General features: G+C 59.5%; 1 protein-coding gene across 1 annotated transcript; it reads left to right on the plus strand.

The window, feature by feature from the left end:
• The first annotated feature begins 11 nt into the window (after positions 1–11).
• Positions 12–19,989, plus strand: POU6F1 (POU class 6 homeobox 1). The gene is given in 13 exon segments (XM_054183195.1): positions 12–3,925; positions 4,420–4,514; positions 7,249–7,345; positions 8,166–8,364; positions 10,158–10,279; positions 10,771–10,996; positions 11,683–11,833; positions 11,835–11,919; positions 12,319–12,447; positions 12,639–12,854; positions 15,676–15,814; positions 16,637–16,811; positions 18,875–19,989. Coding segments are annotated over 11 exon segments (1,842 nt in total). The 5' UTR covers positions 12–3,925; positions 4,420–4,514; positions 7,249–7,291; the 3' UTR covers positions 19,221–19,989.
• The last annotated feature ends 571 nt before the right edge of the window (positions 19,990–20,560 follow it).

The raw sequence follows: 20,560 nt of genomic DNA on the forward strand, positions 1-20,560 counted from the left end.
GGGGGGGGGACTGTCCCCCGCCTTGGACCCGTCCCCCTGCAGCTGCCGCCATCCCGGGGTCGGGCTTCAGCCGATGGACCCCCTTTAAAAGCCCCTGAAGGGGCGATGAGGGGCAGAGCGCTGCCCCCCCCCCCCGCCATTGCCTTTCACAGGACCGTAGGCTTGGGGTGGGGGGGTCCTGTGCCCCCCCCCAACCCACCGCGATGTCTCTCTGAGATGTCCTGGGCCCTCCAGGTGGCTTCCAGCCCCCGGGGGGGCTTTGGTGGGAAGGAGGGTGGTTGATGCTCCGGGGGCTATTTCGGGGGGGACAGATGGGAGTTTGGGAGATGGGAAATCTCCTCCTGGTTTTGCCACCCTTGTCTGGCGTGACCTTGGGAGGTGAACTTAATCCCGTCTCCTCTCTAATGGGAATGAAAATACTTTCCCGTCTCTCCCGAAAAAGGAGCAGATTCCTGGGAAGTTGCTGTAAGCTGATCCGGCTGCTGCCAGTGCCGGAGAGTGGGATGAACTGGCCGGGCTTTGCCTTGCGGAGAAGACGAGGGGAACTCCATCCTCCTTGGCACGGCCACGCAGGCGGGAGGTTTGATTCGGGATCAGGCTTTTGCCTCCCAAAAAAACCCCGTGAAGGTGGGAAGCGAAGGCAAGATGAAGGGATTCAACCGAGGCCGCGCAGCCCCGGCGGAAGCAGAGCGGGATGCAGCGTCCCGTGGCTCTGCCCTCCCTCCGGCGGGGCACGAAGGCATTTTAGGGCAATAGTCACCAAAAGCAGTAAAAACACACCATGGCTGGGATAAATTTTGGTTGTTTGATTTTTTTTTTTTAAACGGTGCAAAGAGGATTTTGCCAAATAACGGAGTTAAACGGCCAAAGTGGCAGGGAACCCCGGCCAACTCATTTGGGGTTTCCCCCACCCATTTTTCCAAGCAGGTTTTGGGACCCTCCGCTGGGTTTTTCCCTTGCCCAGGCAGCAGACGTTGGGACAAAGCGATTAAAGGAGGTATTTCTGCCCGGGATGGGGGTGCCGGAGCGAGCTGCGCTTGCACCGGGGCTCGTCCCCGGCAGCTTCACGCAGGCTGGGGCCGAGTCGATGCCAACCGACCTCTCCACCTCCTCCTCCCGTGCCCTTGGCGTCTCTCGAGCGAGATAATCCAGGCTGGGAAGCGCCCGCTGTGTGTCAGCGGCTCCATTTTCTCCATGGACGCAATGTGCATTCCCTTCCCGAGCCGGCTCCGGTCCCGGCAGGCTTCCCACAGCCACGCATCCAGGCTCAACACAACCCCTCCATTTGCTTGGAAAACTTTAGGATCACCCCCGAGCGACCCCGGCTGTGCCTTTTCACTGGTGTTGGGAGACGAGTTGGGCCAGTAAATGAGTTTTCCCGGACTCTCCTTTGGGATTCAGCCGCCCCAGCCCCGGCACGGGGTTTTCCAGGCGTGAAGTTGGCTGAACACTGTGGATGAGGAACGCTGGGGAGCTGCCGTGTCTCCTCCAAAAGCCTCCCAGCAGAGAAAAAAACCCTCTGTCTTAAAGATTTCACCGTCCTGCCAGTACGGAAGCCGCCAGCGTTCCCTTACAAGCCCAGATCTTCAGGAATTTTACAGCTGGCTGTAAATCCATGCTCCGCAAGGCTTTACATCAACCCTTCTGCAGTCCTGTGCCCGGACTCCAAGCCCTCCCATGGTACCACGCCAGGGAATTTGGTGCAGGGCCAAAAAGAACGGGGAGAAAATGGGGTAAAAAGGAGATTTACGTCGTTTCGCGGCTTAGCGGAAAGGTTTTGCTGCAGAGGTTGGGGCTGGCCAGTTCGGCTCCTCTCCCAGCAGGAGAAAATGCCCCGTTTTCGGTTTTCCTTTCTCCCGTTGGTTCGCGGAGAGTGAGCTCGGGCGCAGGGATACTCGCCCCGGCCACGCGTCTCCATCGGAGATGGATGGATTTGACTCTGCCGGCAGCAACGCGTCGCATCCCGTCCCCTGCCTCAGTTTCCCCATCACTAAACGCAGCGACGTCTTAAAAGCGATGCAGTTCAGAAGGAGAAAAAGGCATTTTAAGAGGGAAGCTGACTTTTAAGGAGGGGAAAAAAAGCCTCGCAAACTGCTTGGCTGCCCTCAGCTCCAGGTCTCCGCCACCCGCAAGTACGCTTTGAAAAAGAATTCCCGCCGATGGCGTCGTTTCCAGCCCGGATCTTTCCGCTCCGAACGTGGTGGAAAAAAATAAATGGTGAGACAGCGGCGAGGGATGCTCGGGACCGCGGTGTTGCCGTAACGCTTCATTTCCAGGGAGTGGGACCCTGACTTGGACCCGTCCCCCTCCGCGTCGGTGACGGCTTTGCCGGGAGGATCCGGGGGGGTGTCCTGCACCTCCGGGTGCCTTGGCGCGCGTGTCCCGCGGGGGTGCGGGCGTGCAGAGCCACCGCCGGGCAGGAACCGGCCTCTTCTAGGGCTCGTCCGCCTGAAGTCGGTGCGTGCTTCAGACTCCTCAGCCCGGGATCGGATCCTCCATCCCGAGGAATTCATCCAGGGTTAACAACAGCGAGTAATTAGCGCCGGTGTCGCCACGTCCAAAACGTCTCCTGTTTAATTAACCTCTTCGAGTTTCTCACCTGTGGTGAGTTTGTTCAAACTTCGATTTCCACCCACTTGGGATCCAAGTGGCTGCATCTCTGACTCATCAACACTTGTAATTAACACGGCAATTATATTCACAGTGAGACTCGGAGCAGTTTAAATTATCTTTCCCTTTTTTTTCCTCCCCCCCCTCCTTTTTTTTTTTTTTAAATTATTATTATTATTATTATTTTGTGCATTTCATTTCCTTGCCGCCATCTGTTGCGAAATGGCTGTCTCCTTGCTGCGTGCACTTAACACCACCATCTGGACAAATTATTTGTCCCATTAATTGCACCAAAAAAAAAAAGAAGGAAAAAAAAAAAAAAAAAAAGAAAGTGCGAAGAAACGAAACGAAATGGTACAGCCGACCTGCTGAAGGAGAAGCAGCCCACTCCGAAAAGCCAAAGCACGCCGCCAAACCGCATCCAGCCTGACATTCCGAAATGTCTGTTTAATTGTCTGGCGCGCTAATTGGTCTCTTTGCACGGCACCGAGGAAAAAAAAAAAAACCAATCTTTTTCTTTTTCTCTCCCCCCACGGGGCAGGCCTGAATCTCCGGCTCGCGCAGGGGCGGGAGATAAATCCGGCGGAGCAGGGATGTTATTGCCCTCTTCAAGTTTTCGCCGCTCCGGTCGCGCTGGAATAAATCCATGGCTCCCAGAGAGGCTTTTTAACTGGGGCTGGGATGGATGGGGATGGGTGACGGCGAGGTCTGGCGTTTGCAGCAGCGTCGGGTGCTCCTTACGTCGGCAAAGGCCGAGAAAAACCAACACCAGCGTTAAATTTTTGGTGCCGCAGGCTTTGGGGGCGGCTCGGCCCTTCAGCTCCGCTTCCCGAAGCTCTTTGGCAGCGCTGAGGAGCAATGAGGGAGGAATTCTGTCGCGAGGATGGGGATGCTTTTTGGGTTATCCCCTCTCGCCCAGAGCCTGGGATCCTTTCGGGGAAGCGCGGGGGTCTGGGAATTGTAGAGAAGAGGTTAAAAACGCTGGTGTCGCCTTATCTCTTGTGCCAACCTCGCGGGTGGAGATGGAGGTGGGCCGGAGAAGCAGCCGAAGGAGGAAGTTTTGCGGCGTCAGAACGGCCCTGTTTGGGCTAAAGATTGCGGGAATAGGCAGATAAACGGTTTCGGCGCAGAATCTTGTAGGTCGCGGTGCTCGGAGCGAAGAGCTTTTGCTTAATTCTCCCATGAAACGAATAATTAAAGTTTCCGCCCCTGAATACGATAGTGAGCTTGGTGAAGAACGTGCTAAACATACAGGAGTGTAGTACTCGCCTCTCCGCTCAAATGGTGTTAAACGTCACCCCAGAGAGGGGAACAGGTAAGATCAGGGTGTAAAGGACATTGAGGGAAGGATCTCTGAGGGAGAGGAGAGACTAGAGACCGGGAAGAGGCAGCGGACGGGCTCTGCTCCTCTTCCTCCCCCCAGACGCCTTCTCGGTGAGCGTTTTGCCGTCCCCTCTTGGGGAGGAACCCCCGGGACGGCGTTGATTTTGCCGGCCCTGCCGTCAGGTAGTAGTGCCGTCGCAGCTCCTGCGTTCATCGGCGGCGATTCCGAATCGGTTCCCGTCTGTCGCTTCGATAAATCGTCTGTTTTTCAACTTTGCCCAACTGTCTCGCTGGAAGGCCGTGGCAGGGCTCGGAAACAGGCAGAGCTCAAGCTGTCTCAGTGCAAGTCCCCGGAGGGGGTCTGGGAGACAAACCTCAAAATGGGGTTTTATGTGTTATATACTTTATATATAATATATATAATGATATATACTCATAACGTGACAATTCGGCACCGAGACAGCTCTGGTTTTTCTTTCCCCACAGCCTAAGCCAGGAGCGCCGCAACCCATCCGGAGGAGCGGGAGGCCGCAGCCAGCCCCATCTCCTGCCGGGAGCGTTCCTTCACCCCGGAGCCGACAGTGAGTGAGTCCCGGGGCTGCCGATGCCTCTTCCCACGCTGCCCTGGAGATCCCGGCGGCCCCCCGCCATCCTGTGGGATTCCAGCTACAGGCAGCAACCCCACGCTCCCCGCTGGCTCCGTGGGTGGTTTTGGGTCGTGGACGTGCCCTGGCGGCGCAGGACGGGTGCCCCCGCGGACCGAACAGTCCCTTGGCCATCCCTTCTCTTCCAACGGCCGTCACCGTGCCCTCGCCCACCAGTTTGGGATCCCAGTTTGGGCTCAACTGCCCGCTCTAACGAAGACCCCCTATGTGACAGGCACAGGGGGGAGCTGGGGAGGGGTCCCTGGGGCAGGGACGGTAGCGGGGAGGTGACGGGACGAGCACAAGGAGCTTTCCCACCTCTCCCAAGCTCAGGTGTAGGAAAAAGCTGCCACAAGACCCTCCGGGGGTGGGGGGTGGGGGTTGCTCCTTGTCAGCAAATCCCCAGGGGCTGCTCTGCCCGTGCCAGCACCCACCCGGGCCAGCGGGGTACGGTGGTGCCGAGGGGAGATAAAATGATAAATAGCAGCTCCCTGGAGCACGTGGATCACGTCCCGTGGGGTGCATTCAGCAGGACGGAGGGTCGGAGTTCCCCCTGTGCCCCCAACAACCCTCCCCGTTGCCAGCTACTCTCCAGCGAAGTTCAGAAAGCTCCTCTGGAGCGTTTTCCTTCCCCTTGCTCACTCTTCTTGCAGCGGGACGCGTTGCTTCTTTATTTTGCTGGTTTCCCTGCGCTGCCGGCCCCGTGCAGGCAGCACAGATATCCCTTGCTCCGGCTTCCTCGCTGTTTGCCGGGCTCTGGCTGCTGGAAAGCTCATTAACTTTTAATAATGCCAGCTACCTGCGTCAGCCGCTCACTCGGCCCTTCCTCTCTTCTCCGTTGCACTAGAATAAATGGTTAATTAAATGGTGCACCGGCATCCCGAGGTGTTCGGCTGCTCTGAAGCTAAGGCCGGGTTTTAAAAATTGACAGCAGCTACCGGAGATCAGTCACCGGCTGCTCTAAAAGTCCTCGCTGAAGCTGGCAAAGGGGACGGTTCTGGGTCCCGCGTGGATTTTTGGGTCGAGCCTGGCAGGGGGAGAGCTGTGGCGAGCGGCTGGTGAAGCAAATAGGCCCGACTCGGGCGGCACCCCAAGCGTCACTTCGCTGCGGATAATAAATACCGAGCGGTGTGTACAAAAGCCAGCCTAAGGGAATCAGATGCTCGGCGCCTGTTGAGTTTCAGATGAGAATTCGGCTCTTAATTCAATTTAGGCCGCTTTGGATCAACAGGATCCAAATAACTGTGTTTACTAATTGCATACAAACGCCAGCTCTGTCTCAGGATACACTCGGTGGCCTCAGCAGGAGCCCGGTGGCTTCTGAGACACAGAGAAACGATAAAGGGCTGGTAAAACGGCGCGGGGGGATGTTTCCCGGATGCTGGAAGTGCCTCCCGGGCTGGCGTTACGGGCCGGTGTATGGCAGCGGAGCAGAGCGGCAGGGGATGCCCGCGCTGCTCCGGATTCCCCGGCAGAAGGAAAAGCCAATGGATGAGACGCATTAACACAAGTTTGGGGCTGAAATTCCCTTTCGGATGAGTTGTGAGCCCGGGGAGGCTCTGCCCGCGTTTAACACGCTCGGATTTGTGGAGCTTGCCCAGGGCTGAGCTGGCTGGTCCGTGTGACGCCGATGTCCCCGGTGGGGCACAGACAGGATCAGGCCCAGCTCGGAGGTGGTGGCACCCAGGCTGGAGGGGACCGGACGCTGCCCAGCGTTTTGGGACGGCTCGTGGGGTCTGGCAGCACCTACCAGCGCCAATGTGCCCCCAGGCTCCGGAGCAGTTACACAAACAAGGACACTTTCGCTCACGCATCGAGTAATTTTGAATGTCATCCAGGCTGGCTGGTTAAACGCGTCCCCGAGACGTTCCTAATAAAAAATTCATAAGCCTCTTATAAAGGCAATTATGCTCCTGCAAGGCAGCGAGGGGACAATACGTGACCAAATGAGTTAACGAAGGCCGCGGGGAGGGGAAGAGGTGCCTTCCAACAGGTGGGCCGAGCCCCTTCCCTCCATGAAAGACTCGTTTCACCAGCTTAATGAAGTGTCCCCCATCCATTTAGGTCCCCTCGGGAAAGAGCAGATTGACTTTTCTGCTTCTTGCGGCCGGCGTCGGGGGCTTGGGAGAGCTGCTAAGCGTCATGCGGAGACTTTGGGGACCCGCTCTGGGCTTCAAGTAGGGAGCATGGGCAGTTTCACCTGGGTTTTGCCTGGTTTTTTAGGGTTTTTAAAGCAGGTCTGGGAGCTGCACCCTCATCTCCCAAAGGGAAAGGGAAGGGGGAAAGGCTTGGCCCTTGGAATGACCCTGCCTGTGCTCTGCCGCTTGTATATTTGATGCTCACCCAATAAATTATGCCGACCCACACCCGTGACCTCTTTGCCGAGAGGATGGGAGGTGGTGGGAGGTACCCGAAACACCGGAGCCCCACCTGGGGAGGAGCGTGCACCCCCGCCATGTGGGGCAGGAGGGCATGAGCAGGCTCTGCACGGCCCTGAATGGCAGCCGGGAGGGCCAGGAGAGCGGGAGAGGGGGGTGGAAGAGTGGGACGGGAGCAGGGAAGTGGTGGGAGAGACCAGGTTTGGTCGAACCGGCGTGTGACCACCCCCCAACCCTGCCCCGAGCCGCTCGCTGGGTCCCTGACGGACGCTCTCATGTTTCCCCACTTGCAGCATGTGGAAGGTCTGAGCCCTCTCCCACCTTCGCCGGGACGCCATGGACACCGAGGCCGTGCAGGCCCAGGAGGCTTCGCTGACGGTTAACGAGCAGGTACGGCCATCGCCGGCTCCCTCCCCGCCACCCCCCACAAGCAGGAGGGCCAAGGAGTGGGGAGCTGGGGTTCAGCAACAGCCTGAGCCCCATTGCGTGGGGTGAAAACCCCGCCTTGTGCCTGCCCCACGCTCACAACCGGCCTGTTTGCCCCCACGCTTGGGCACGCAGATGTTCGGCTCCATCTTTTGGAGCTTGGCTGCCTCGTCTCGGGGTGTTTTTTAATGGCGAAGAGGAGGCGCGAGGTCCCCATCCCGGGGGCCCGGCTGTTTGCAGGAGATCTTTGCTGCGGGGCTTTGGCTGCCTGCAGCCGCGGGGGAGCTGGCGGGGGGGAGCTGGTATCTCTGCTCGTCGCTCCCCGCGCGTCCCCAAGCAATGTCACACGGGGCAAATCGTCTCGTGATTCTGAGGGCTCGCATGACCCCGGCTCAGAGCCGTGGATGGGGTCGTAGATAAACGCTCGCTCTGGTGCTGCCGATGGGGTGCTGCCGGCTCTGCCGGGGCCGCTGCGCCCACCGACGGCCGTCTTTTACCTGCCGAGGATGTCGTTTATCGACGCGTGTGGAGCTGGGGTTACCAGGGCCCAGAAGCTGCTGATTAACTAAAGCAGCGAGGGGCCGGCGGGGCTGCCATCCCCCCGTCCCGTCCCTCTTTGAGGGGATGGTGTGGGCTCTGCTTGGTTCATTTTAAGGGTCACCCAAAGCCATGTCCTGTGGGGCGGGGGGAGCTGCTTCGCTCTGCCCTGGGGTGCGTGGCCCCGGGGACACCCCCGTGGGGTCGGATGCCTGGAGCTGATGGACGTTTTGGGGCGTATTTGCAGGTTATTGTCATGTCCAGCCATGAAACCATCCGAGTGCTGGAGGTCGGCGTGGATGCCCCGCTCCCGGCCGAGGAGGACCGGAAAGCCGTGGAGATGCCACCGGGGGAGGTAGCGCAGGGCTCCCCGGGAGAGACGGGGCCCCCGGGCAGAGAGGACGTGCCACCCAGCACCCAGAGCTCCTGCAGCGGGGAGCCGGCTGGTAAGACAACTTCCTTCCCCGGGACTCATTCCCTGGGCTGCCCCTGCTCCCTCCATCCCTGCAAGCGAAGTTGGGCTCCGGACCGCAGGGTCGGAGCCAGTGGGACAAGTTGTGCCCATCCCGCTCCGGAGCACCCCCGTCCCCAGCTCCGGAGTTAGCAAAACCTATTCCTTCTCCGGGAGCTGATGGGGAAAAGCGTCCTGCGCCGAGGACGGCCCTCAAACACCTGCTTAAAATGGAGAGGACGCTTGTGGGTGAGGGGTTTTGCCGGGGAGCCGGGTTTTCCTGCGGCCATGTAGAGCGGGGGCTTGGGTTTCCTCTCCCAAGGGTGCATCCCTTCTCGCTCTGGAAAAAGCCTTCGGGTAAATCCCGCTTTATTCCTCGCGGCTTTTTGGCCAGCACCCCAATCCTCCTGCCAGATCCATTCGGAATCTGCCTCCAAGCCCCCCTCTCCCGTCCCCTCCTCTGCCCCTCTGGTGCTTTATTCATTAATAAGACTTTTCTCTGGTTGTCACCTCCGTGACACAGAGCACAACCAGATCCCCCTGCTTTTTCCGGGATTAAACGGGCAGGACTGGGGCTTGTTTGAGGCTGGTTGGGAAGAGGAGGCGGCGAGCGTCCCTCCGACGCCGGGGGATGCTCCGGTCCTGCTGCCACGGGCTGGAGGGGAGGAAAAGCACGTCAAGATGCGCAAAACCCATGGGAGCCGGCAGCATCGCTGCCCCGTAGCACGCTCTCTGCTATTTGGGAAGCGCTGGGTGTTACCCACGCTGGGGTTTGGTAAGAAATTTTAAAAAAAAAAAAAAAAAAAAAAGGAAAAAAAATAGAAAATAGGCTTTTTTAAAATCGTCCAGACCTGTAGTTATTTCTGGGCGAGGAACCAAAACCCGAGAAGCGTCTGGCTCTCAGCTGAGAAAAGCATTTATTTGGTAAAAGTTGGCGGGGGGGGATTTTTTGCCAAAGGAAAAGGCAGGAAAAGGGTGTTTTTCTTTGCACAAAAATAGAAGAGGATTAAGTGGATTTTATACTCGAGGGTTGCCATTATTAGAAGTTGAGGAGAATAAATACAAGAGGTTGCTAAAAACCCAAGTAATTACTTTTGGAAGTAATAAATATGGATTAGGAGCAAGGTTTCCTCTCACTCGGATGTTCACGGTAACTAGGAAATATGAATATATTGGGTGAATTTGGGCGGAGGGTTGAAAGACATCGCATGAAACTCGGCCCGCGGGGGACCCCCCCCCCTCTGCCGGACGATCTCGCTCCCTTCCCTTTCCAGCTCCCCATTCCCGGGGGGAGCGGTTCAGGAGCTGACACCGCTTGAATTGCTGCTAATTTTGGAGCCGGCAGCTGGCGGAGGGAAATACCTCCTGCTGGAGCCGGCAGCCCGAGAGAGGCGCAGGCAGCCCGGCGAACCACTGACACGCCGCTGCTCCTTTTTATCCCCTCAACCCCCCCATTTCCCACGCTTACTCCTCCCCAAATCACCCAAATTCTCCCCCCTCTGCCTCATCCCTAAACCATCCCATGAGAAGCCCCCGAACGCCCTTCCCCTGCATCCCAAAACCTGGGCCGTGACCCCCTCCCTTGGGGATTGCTGCTCCCCAGGATGCCCTGCGCCGTGTTTCCCGTGGGGCCGCAGCTCCCCCGGGACCCTCGTGGGAGGGTGTCCCTTCCCTGGGTGTCTGTAATTTGGGTGCCCCCCACCCTCACCCCCGTCCTTTGCGCAGACGAGCTGCTGTCGCTCACCCGACGGCCATTTCTCCAACCCTTTCTCCTCTGCCCTTCACCAGGCAAAGCCAAACCGGCCACCGGAGCGTCTCCCAGCACCGTCCCCTCCCTCGGCACCTTCAGCCACCCCACGAGCCAGCAGCCGCAGACGTTGGCCCCGCTGGCCGTGCAGGCCACCCCGCAGGTAACTACCCCGCAGCCACGGAGCGGGACGGGCTGGGGGGGCGAGGGATGGGGTGGAAGAGAGGGGGTGGGGGGGGGGTGTGGGGGGATGGGATATGGCGGGGACCCCCGGGGAGGCGTCCGCTTGCTGTAGGCAAAACCCCGAGGGCAGAGAGGACGGCTGGTGGCGCAGGGTGTAGGACCTACGCCCCGAACCACGGTGGTTTCCCTCTGCCGGGCACCCTCGCCACGGGCCTTGCGCCACCGAGGTGCTGCCAGAGACGCGTCGGGGGGCGGGGGGGGATCCCCAACACCCCCCCTCCCTCCTCCCCCGCCATCTCCCCACGGAGAGGGGGCTCCGCGGAGCTGGGAACCCAGCTGCTGAGAGGGGAGGGACCCCGGGCCGCCCGGCCGCCGGGTCTACGCGCCCCTTTACAAAGACTTATGCTCCGCTGATGCTGTCTGCAGTGGCGTTGATTTGTGTTCTTTTTTAAATCTTGTTTACTTTTGCAGGTCTTGACTCAGGAAAACTTAGCAACAGTTGTGACAGGAGTAATGGTTCCAGCAGGGACAGTTACTCAACCTCTTCTTATCCCCATCAGTATTGCAGGTCAAGTGGCAGGTCAGCAGGGGCTGGCTGTGTGGACATTTCCTACAGCAACGGTCGCTGCCCTTCCCGGATTGACGGCTGCTTCTCCTACAGGGGGAATTTTCAAACCGCCTATAGCCAATTTGCAAGGTAACCCGTGCCCTTCTGCTTGGCAGACACCTTAATTCATTCTCCCCCCCCGCCCCCCACCCCGCCCCCAATGGGTTCGTGCCGGATTCGGGTCCTTCTTTCCAGGAGGGCTCTGAAACGGCGATAAATTCGGGGGTTTCGGTGCGGCTCCTGGAGTACAAAAGGTGCCAGGAGCGTAGGGGAAGAGGAAAGGCAGGACGAGGAGGATGAGGAGGGGGAGGAAGGCAGCAGACGGGGATGGAGGGTGGGGTCCAGGTTGGATCTGGGGCTCTGGGAACGGCACCCCCAGGGGTCAGCGCCTCCCCGGGGTTCCTGCCCTTCCCTGTAAGAGGGAATCGTCTCCTCTTGAGCTCCCGCGAGAGAAGGAGCCTGTCCCAGGAGTGATTCGTAGACAGGGGAGATGACGGGCCCCCGGAGGTGCCCCCCACCCTCTGCGCTGGCAGTTTTGGGGTGGGCTCAGCACCCCATGGGGGCAGGATGAGTCCAGCTGTAGCGGAGGGGCTCGGCTCTGAGGAGCTGAGAGGACCTTTGGCTGCCATAACAGGCGCACGTGGAGATGAATCACCTGGCGATCGGGTTCCCTTCGGGAAGGGACAGTGAGGGATGGGGGGGACACCGAGCTCAGGGTCTCCCCGATGTCCCTGCCTGCCCTCGGCTCACGCTCTCTCCCTCTCTTTGCTCCGCAGCCGCCGCCGTGTTGAACACAGCCATCCAAGCGCCGGTGCAGCCTGCCCAGCCGCTGCAGGCTGCCGTCCAGCCCCGGGCCCCCCTCCAGCCCCCCGGCGTCTTCCCCACCGCGCCCGGCCAGCCCCCCATCCTGCCACAGCCCCCCGCAGCCCCCCACACCGCCCGTGGCCAAGCCCTTAGAGACGCAGACCCAGATCACCGTCCAACCTGCCGGATTTGCCTTTAACCCTGGCATAGTAAGGACCTGGCAGCTCGTGGCGTGGAGCCGGGCGAGTTCGGGATCCGTCCCCCTTTCTCCGGTGCCTTACGTGGCTGCGGAGGGCGGCGAGAAGTTGTCCTTCCCCCGGGGACGAAGCGCTCTGGTTCTGCCGTCATCTCCCGGGGGATCGTGCAGGATCCCAGCCTCAGTTTCCCCATCCCCGGCGAAGCATGAGCGACCGAGCAGGAAGCTTTGCTTTGGGCAAAAATCTAAAGGATGGATTTAAGGACTTCAAGAGACTGCATCCCATCGCGGCGGCGAGGCGGGAGTCGCCCTGCCACGGGGAAGGGGGTGGCCGGCCGTGCGTGGGGGGGGGGACGCGGTGGCCCTGGGGTGCCACCCAGGTCTCTGACCCCGGGCTTTCGGTTCTCCGCAGATCAGCGCGGCTTCTCTCGGGGGCCAAACCCAGCTCCTGGGCTCCTTGGCGGCCGCCCCCGTGATCGCTAACACCATCTCCAGCGTGCAGGGCATCACGGGCCAGATCCTGACCAACGCCCAGGGCCAGGTACCGCTGCGGGGGGGACCTGCCATTGCAAACCCACCGTCGGCTGCCCCCCCCCCCCCCCCCCCCCCGCCCCGGGGGTTGTTTCTCCTGGGTGAGGAGGGTGTGGACGCAGCCGGCGCGTCCCCCCGCCCCTGGGGAAGGCTGTTTGCAGGATGCAACCCCCCAGCCCTGGCTCTCCTCCCTTCGCCCAGGTGATCGGGACCCTGCCATGGGTGGTGAACCCCCCCGGGATGGCGGCCAGCCCTGTCCCGGCCGCGCTGCCGGCCCAGAACCTGCAAGTACAGACGGTGACACCCCAGCTGCTGCTCAATGCCCAGGGCCAGGTCATCGCCACGCTGGCCGGCAGCACCATCCCGGCGGCCGCCATCAAGAAAACTGGCACCCCTGAGCCCCCCACCAAGAACGAGGTGAGCGACGGGCACAGGGCTGGCGGCTGCGTGGCCAAAGGGCTGGCAATGTCCCCGGCTGTGTGGCTGTGGGAGCACCCGAGCAGCTTTGGGACACGCTGCCCTGCTTTGGGACCCGGCCATGGTGCTTTGGGAGCTCGTGACCACCTTTGGGACCCAACCACGTTGTTGTGGGAGCACGTGAGTGGCTTTGGGACCCGGCCGCGTGGTGTTGGGACCCAGCCCCATTGCTTTGGGAGCTCATGAGCACCTTTGGGACCCATGAGCACCTTTGGGACCCGGCCATGTCGTTTTGGGAGCACGTGAGTGTCTTTGGGATCCAACCACGTTGTTTTGGGAGCACACGAGCATCTTTGGGACCTGGGCGTGTTGCATTGGGACCCAGCCCAGTTGCTTTGGGAGGTCATGAGCAACTTTGGGACCCATGAGCACCTTTGGGACCCAACCATGTTGCTTTGGGAGCACGTGAGCATCTTTGGGACCTGGCTGTGTGGTGTTGGGACCCAACCATGTTGCTTTGGGAGGACGTAAGCATCCTCGGGACCCAGCCACGTGGCTTTGGGAGCCCGTGAGCGTCTTTGGGACCCAACCGTGTTGTTTTGGGAGCATATGAGCATCTTTGGGAGCCGTCCATGTGGCGTTGGGACCCAGTCACATTGCTTTGGGAGCACATGGGTGGCTTTGGGACCCAACCACGTGGCTTTGGGAGCCCGTGAGCGTCTTTGGAACCCAACCACGTTGTTTTGGGAACATATGAGCATCTTTGGGACCCATCCATGTGGCTTTGGGACCCAGTAACGGTGCTTTGGGAGCTCGAGACCACCTTTGGGACCCAACCACGTTGTTGTGGGAGCACGTGAGTGGCTTTGGGACCCGGCCGCGTGGCGTTGGGACCCAGCCCCGTTCCTTTGGGAGCTCATGAGCACCTTTGGGACCCATGAGCACCTTTGGGACCCAGCCATGTTGCTTTGGGAGCACGTGAGTGTCTGTGGGACCCAACCGCGTTGTTTTGGGAGCACGTGATCATCTTTGGGACCCGACCGCATGGCTTTGGGACCCGGCCATGTCGTTTTGGGAGCACGTGAGTGTCTTTGGGATCCAACCACGTTGTTTTGGGAGCACACGAGTGTCTTTGGGACCTGGCCGTGTGGCTTTGGGGCCCAGCCATATGGCTTTGGAAGCCCGTGAGCATCTGTGGGACCCAACCATGTTGCTTTGGGAGGACATGAGCATCCTCGGGACCCAGCCACGTGGCTTTGGGAGCCCGTGAGCGTCTTTGGGACCCAACTGTGTTGTTTTGGGAGCAAGTGAGCATCTTTGGGAGCCGTCCGTGTGGCGTTGGGACGCAGTCACGTTGCTTTGGGAGCACGTGAGTGTCCGTGGGACCCAACCGCGTTGTTTTGGGAGCACATGAGCATCTTTGGAACCCGGCTGCATGGCTTTGGGACCTGGCCACGTCGTTTTGGGAGCCCATGAGCGTCTTTGGGACCCAACCATGTTGTTTTGGGAGCACGTGAGCATCTTTGGGAGCCATCCGTGTGGCATTGGGACCCAGTCACGGTGCTTTGGGAGCACATGGGTGGCTTTGGGACCCAACCACGTTGTTTTGGCAGCTTGTGAGCATCTTTGGGACCCAACCATGTTGTTTTGGCAGCCTGTGAGCATCTTTGGGACCCAACCATGTTGTTTTGGGAGCATGTGAGCATCTTTGGGAGCCGTCCATGTGGCTTTGGGACCCAGTAACGGTGCTTTGGGAGCTCGTGACCACCTTTGGGACCCAACCACGTTGTTGTGGGAGCATGTGAGTGGCTTTGTGACCCAGCCGTGTGGCGTTGAGACCCATCCCCATTGCTTTGGGAGCTCATGAGCACCTTTGGGACCCATGAGCACCTTTGGGACCCAGCCATGTTGCTTTGGGAGCACGTGAGTGTCTGTGGGACCCAACCGCGTTGTTTTGGGAGCACGTGATCATCTTTGTGACCCGGCCGCATGGCTTTGGGACCCGGCCATGTTGTTTTGGGAGCCTGTGAGCAGCTTTGGGACCTGGCCGTGTGGCTTTGGGACCCAGCCACGTTGCTTTGGGAGGACGTGAGCATTCTCGGGACCCAGCCATGTGGCTTTGGGACCTGGCCATGTTGCTTTGGGAGCCTGTGAGCGTCTTTGGGACCCAACTATGTTGCTTTTGTGAGGACATGAGTATCTTTGGGACCCAACCACATGGCTTTGGGAGCCTGTGAGTGTCTTTGGGACCCAGCCACGTTGCTTTGGGGGCCCATGAGCATCTTTGGGACCTGGCTGTGTGGTTTTAGGAGCACATGAGCATCTTTGGGACCCAGCCATGTTGCTTTGGGATGTGGCCACGTTGCTTTGGGACCCAGCCACGTTCCTTTGGGACCTGGCCATGTTGCTTTGGGAGCCCGTGAGCAGCTTTGGGACCCGGCCACGGTGTTTCGGGAGCCCGTGAGCATCTTGGGGACGTGACCCTTCATGCCCCATGTGGATCCCGCTCTCTGCACCCACCAAATCTCCCAGCTGGGGTGGGACGTGACCAGGCCTCACCTTGGCATGAGCCGAGGTGCTGGTCACCCCCAAACCTACGTGACGAGGACACCCCAAACCCGGTACAGAATTGTCACGGCTCCCTTCCCAGCATGGAGCTGGGTGGTTTCCAGTGTCACCTCTCCGTCCCAGCCTGTCTCACCTCCACCGTCAGCAAAAGCGCGGGGGTGGATGGAGCCGGTGGGCAGGGAGGAGCCCGGCCGTGGGGCTGGAAGTGGGGTAGCCCCAGCTCTGGGGGTGCTGACCCTCCCCTCTGCCCCAGGTCCAGCCCATCCAGCCGGCCCCGGCGCTCTCCCAGCCCGCCGTGGTGATGGCAAACCCTGCCCCGGCGGCGAAGGCTTCCTCCGCGCCCGTCCCCATCACCTGCTCCGAGACCCCCACCGTCAGCCAGCTGGTCTCCAGTGAGTCACGACGGGGGATACTGGGGGGTGCTGGGGACTTGGAATCCCCTGGGAAGAACGGGGTGTGGGATCCCCTGGGATGGGGAGAGAGTGCTGGGAGTGCTGGGAAGGATACTGGTGGGATGCTGGAGTCTGGGATCCTCTGGGATGGGGAGAGGATGCTGGGGATACTGGTAGGATACTGGTAGGATACCAAGATCTGGGATCGGAAGAGGGTGCTGGGGATATTGGGGGGCATACTGGGATCTGGGATCCCCTGGGAAGAGGAATACTGGGGACTGCGCTCCCCCGCGATGGGGAAAGGATGCTGGGGATACCGGAGGGGGATACTGGAAGAATGATGGGATTCTGGGATGCCCTGGGAAGAGGGATACTGGGGACTGTGCCCTTCTGGGATGGGGAGAGGATGCTGGGGATACCGGAGGGGGATACTGGAAGAATGATGGGATTCTGGGATGCCCTGGGAAGAGGGATACTGGGGACTGTGCCCTTCTGGGATGGGGAGAGGATGCTGGGGATATTGAGGGGGATACTGGTGAGATACTGGGCTCTGGGATCCCCTGGGAAGAGGAATACCGGAGACTGTGCTCCCCTGGGATGAGGAGAGGATACGGGGGGGGATACTGGAAGGATGTCGGGGTCTGGGATCCCCTGGGATGGGGAAAGGGTGCTGCGCACCCGCACTCTGCATCCTTGGGGATGACCACCGGCACCCAGCCTTCGTTAGGGAGCCTAATGAAGGGGATGCTCGTTATGGCGGCGGGGAGGGAGAGGCAGCTCCGTGGCCGTTTCACGGCAGCCCCCGCATCCCTCCTTGGGCAGAGCCCCCGGCTCCCAACAGCAGCGCGGAGGAGGACGGGATTAACCTGGAGGAGATCCGGGAATTCGCCAAGAACTTCAAGATCCGGCGCTTGTCCCTCGGGCTGACGCAGACGCAGGTGGGACAGGCCCTGACGGCCACCGAGGGACCCGCGTACAGCCAGTCGGCCATCTGCAGGTACCACCGGCCGCCTCCGCGGGGTCACCGCCCCTCCGGCGGGAATCGGGGAAAGAGAGGGAAATCAGGGAATAGGAGGAAAAGCAGAGAAAGGGGGGGAAGTGAGAGAAAAGGAGGGGTATTGGGGAAAGGAGGGAAATCGGAGGAAAGGGAGGAAATTGGAGGAAAAGAGGAAAATTGGAGGAAAAGAGGGAAGTTGGAGGAAAAGAGGGAAGTTGGAAAAAGGGAGGAAAATCGGAGGAAAAGAGGAAAAGTGGAGAAAGGAGGGGAAATTGGAGAAAAGGAGGGGTATTGGGGAAAGGAGGTAAATTGGAGGAAAGGGAGGAAATTGGAGGAAAAGAGGGAAGTTGGAGGAAAAGAGGGAAGTTGGAGGAAAAGAGGGAAGTTGGAAAATCGGAGGAAAATCAGAGGAAAGGAGGAAAAGTAGAGAAAGGGGGGGAAATTGAAGAAAAGGGGGGGAATGGAGAAAGGAGGGAAATCGGAGGAAAGGGAGGAAATTGGAGGAAAAGAGGGAAGTTGGAGGAAAAGAGGGAAGTTGGAAAATCGGAGGAAAATCAGAGGAAAGGAGGAAAAGTAGAGAAAGGGGGGGAAATTGGAGAAAAGGGGGGGAATGGAGAAAGGGAGGAAATTGGAGAAAACTGGGAAAATTAGAGAATGGGCTGAAATTGGAGAAAAGGGGGAAAATTGGGGGGGGAAGTTGGAGAAAAGGAAAAAGGGAGAAAAAGGAAACGTGGAGAAAGGGGGGAAAACATAAAAGGAGGAAAAATGGGTAAAAGGAGGAAAATTAGGGAAAGGGAGGAAAACTGGAGAAAGGGAGGGAAATTGGAGAATGGGGAATCGGAGAAAGGAGGAAAAATGGAGTGAAGGAGGAGAACTAGAGAACGGGAGGAAAGTGGGAGAAAGGGAGGGAAATGAGAGGAAGAGAGGAAAGTTGGAGAAAAGAAGAAAAACTGGGGGAAAGAAGGAAAATTAGAGAAAAGGAGGGAAGTGGGGAAAATGGAGGAAAATCTGAGAAAGGGAGGAAAATCAGAGAAAAGGAGGAAAGTTAGAGGAAAGAGGGGAAAATGGAGAAAGGGAGGAAAATTGGAGAAAAGGAGGAAATTTGGAGAAAAGGAAGATTAAGGAAAGGGAGGGAAATGGGAGGAAAGGAGGAGAATGTGAGAAAAGGAAAATTAGGGAAACGGAGGAAAATGGGAGAAATGGAGGGAAATGGGAGAAAAGGAGGAAAGTGGGAGAAAAGGAGGAAAGTGGGAGAAAAGGAAAATTAGGGAAAGGGAGGGAAATGGGAGAAAAGGAGGGAAATGGGAGAAAAGGAGGAAAGTGGGAGAAAAGGAAAATTAGGGAAAGGGAGGGAAATGGGAGAAAAGGAGGGAAATGGGAGAAAAGGAGGGAAATGGGAGAAAAGGAAAATTAGGGAAAGGGAGGGAAATGGGAGAAAAGGAGGAAAATGGGAGAAAAGGAAGATTAGGGAAAGGGAGGGAAATGGGAGAAATGGAGGAAAGTGGGAGAAAAGGAAGATTAGGGAAAGGGAGGGAAATGGGAGAAATGGAGGAAAGTGGGAGAAAAGGAGGAATATGGGAGAAAAGGAAAATTAGGGAAAGGGAGGGAAATGGGAGAAAAGGAGGAAAACTGGAGAAAAGAAAAATTAGGGAAATGGAGAGAAATGGGAGAAATGGAGGAAAGTGGGAGAAAAGGAGGAATATGGGAGAAAGGGAAAATTAGGGAAAGGGAGGGAAATGGGAGAAAAGGAGGGAAATTGGAGAAAAGGAAGATTAGGGAAAGGGAGGGAAATGGGAAAAAAGGAGGAAAATGGGGGAAAAGGAGGAAAACTGGAGAAAAGTAAACTACAGGAAGGGAGGGAAGTGGGAGAAAAGGAGGAAAATGGGTGAAAAGGAGGGGGGCTGGGGTCGCTGCCCACGAAGCCCCTCACCGCGGCGTCGCTCCCCGCCGTGGTCTCCCCGGCTGCCCCCCAACCCCGCCGTGGCGTGTGTGTCTGTCCCGTCCCCCCCCCCCCTTCCCCTCCCCCCGTCCTCGCCCACCTCCCTGAGTTTTTCTGGCCGCAGGTTCGAGAAGCTGGACATCACCCCGAAAAGCGCCCAGAAGCTGAAACCGGTGCTGGAGAAATGGTTGAGCGAAGCCGAGCTGCGAAACCAAGAAGGGCAACAAAACCTGATGGAATTCGTCGGGGGGGAACCTTCCAAAAAAAGGAAGCGCCGCACCTCCTTCACCCCCCAGGCCATCGAAGCTCTCAACGCCTACTTCGAGAAGAACGCCTTGCCCACCGGCCAGGAGATCACCGAAATCGCCAAGGAGCTCAACTACGACCGCGAAGTCGTCCGCGTCTGGTTCTGCAACCGCCGCCAGACCCTCAAAAACACCAGTAAACTCAACGTCTTTCAAATCCCCTAAACCGGGGAGGGGGATGTGCCCCCCCTGCCCCGACACACACACACACACCCCCGACCCCATCGCCCACCCCTTCCCCCCGCCGACCTCCTGCCATCAGCACTTTTGCCACCGACTTTGTCCCCCCCCGGCCCAGCGGTGGGGGGCTGGGGGGGCTCCGCCACCCCGCCTCCGCCCGTAGCTGTGTCCGTGTGTCCGTCTCTCCCCTTTCCTCCGCATCACACATGACCTAAGCGTGTTCGCGTCGGGCGTCGCGCCTGCCTCCTGCCTCCTCCTGCCTGCGACGCGCGTGGTGACAGCCCCCCTGCCTGCACGCGCCTCTCCTGCCCCCCGAGTGTCGTGTCCCCCCCCCCTCCCACACACACACACAAAAAAAAGGAGTGATTTTCATTTTTTGGTCGTTTTCCCGTGTTTCCGCGGTCCGCGGTAGCGTCGCGGCTCGTTAGGGGTGAGCCCCGATTTAATTTCACACACACCCCCCCGCCCCGCTTTGATTTCGGCGGTCCCCCACCTCCTGCCCACCGCTGCGAGGGGCTTCTCGGTGCCACCCCCGCGCCACGGGGGACGTCGTGGTGGTTGGGGACTTCACCACCATCCCGAGAGGGGTTCTGGGGGGGGTGAACCCCATAGCAGAGGCAGCACCCCCTCCCCGCCTCCCCCCACCGTCACCTGGGGGCCAGGCGGGTTGGGGGACTCCATCCCTCGCCCCCGCCCGAGCCCGGGGAGCGACGGGGAGAGGTTTGAGGTGGCTGGAAGGGGGAGGTTTGGGGGGACGGGGAGGGGACGCTGGACACGGCAGACTGATGCACTTGATGTAGTGATGTGAAATAAACAGTATTTTTCTTTTTTCTTTTCCTTTCCCCTTTTTTTCGGGGTGTGGGTGCGTGTGGGGGGGTGTGTGTGTACCTGCTAGCCCTCCCTGTTCCCAAACCCAGGGGGGACACGGAGGGAAGGCTGCTCTTGGCACCCGGGTTTTTGGGAAAGCGGCTCCGAGGATGGAGCTGGGCCGCCATCGTTCCCTCCACCCCCGCAGCAGCCCCGGGAGGGAGAAAACATCACGACCAACCCCCCGCCCGGGCCCCCCGGCCCGCTGCCGGCTGAGACCCGCGCAACTCAGCACACGCATGAGCCAGGGCCGGGCCTCGAACCCGCGACCTCCGGGAACCTCTGCACGGACCCGAGCGCCCCACCCCGCGCCGCTCCCGCCCCGCCCCCCGACCAATCCCCGCGTGGCGGGCCGGAAGCGAAGCTCTCCATTGGCTACCTCCCTCCGCGCGTCACCCGGCGGCGCGCGGCTCCCATTGGCTGGACGAGGCGGCGGGGCGGGGCCGCCTCCCCGCTGG

Source organism: Rissa tridactyla, chromosome 24 (assembly GCF_028500815.1).
Source record: "Rissa tridactyla isolate bRisTri1 chromosome 24, bRisTri1.patW.cur.20221130, whole genome shotgun sequence".
NCBI classification, from domain to species: Eukaryota; Metazoa; Chordata; class Aves; order Charadriiformes; family Laridae; genus Rissa; species Rissa tridactyla.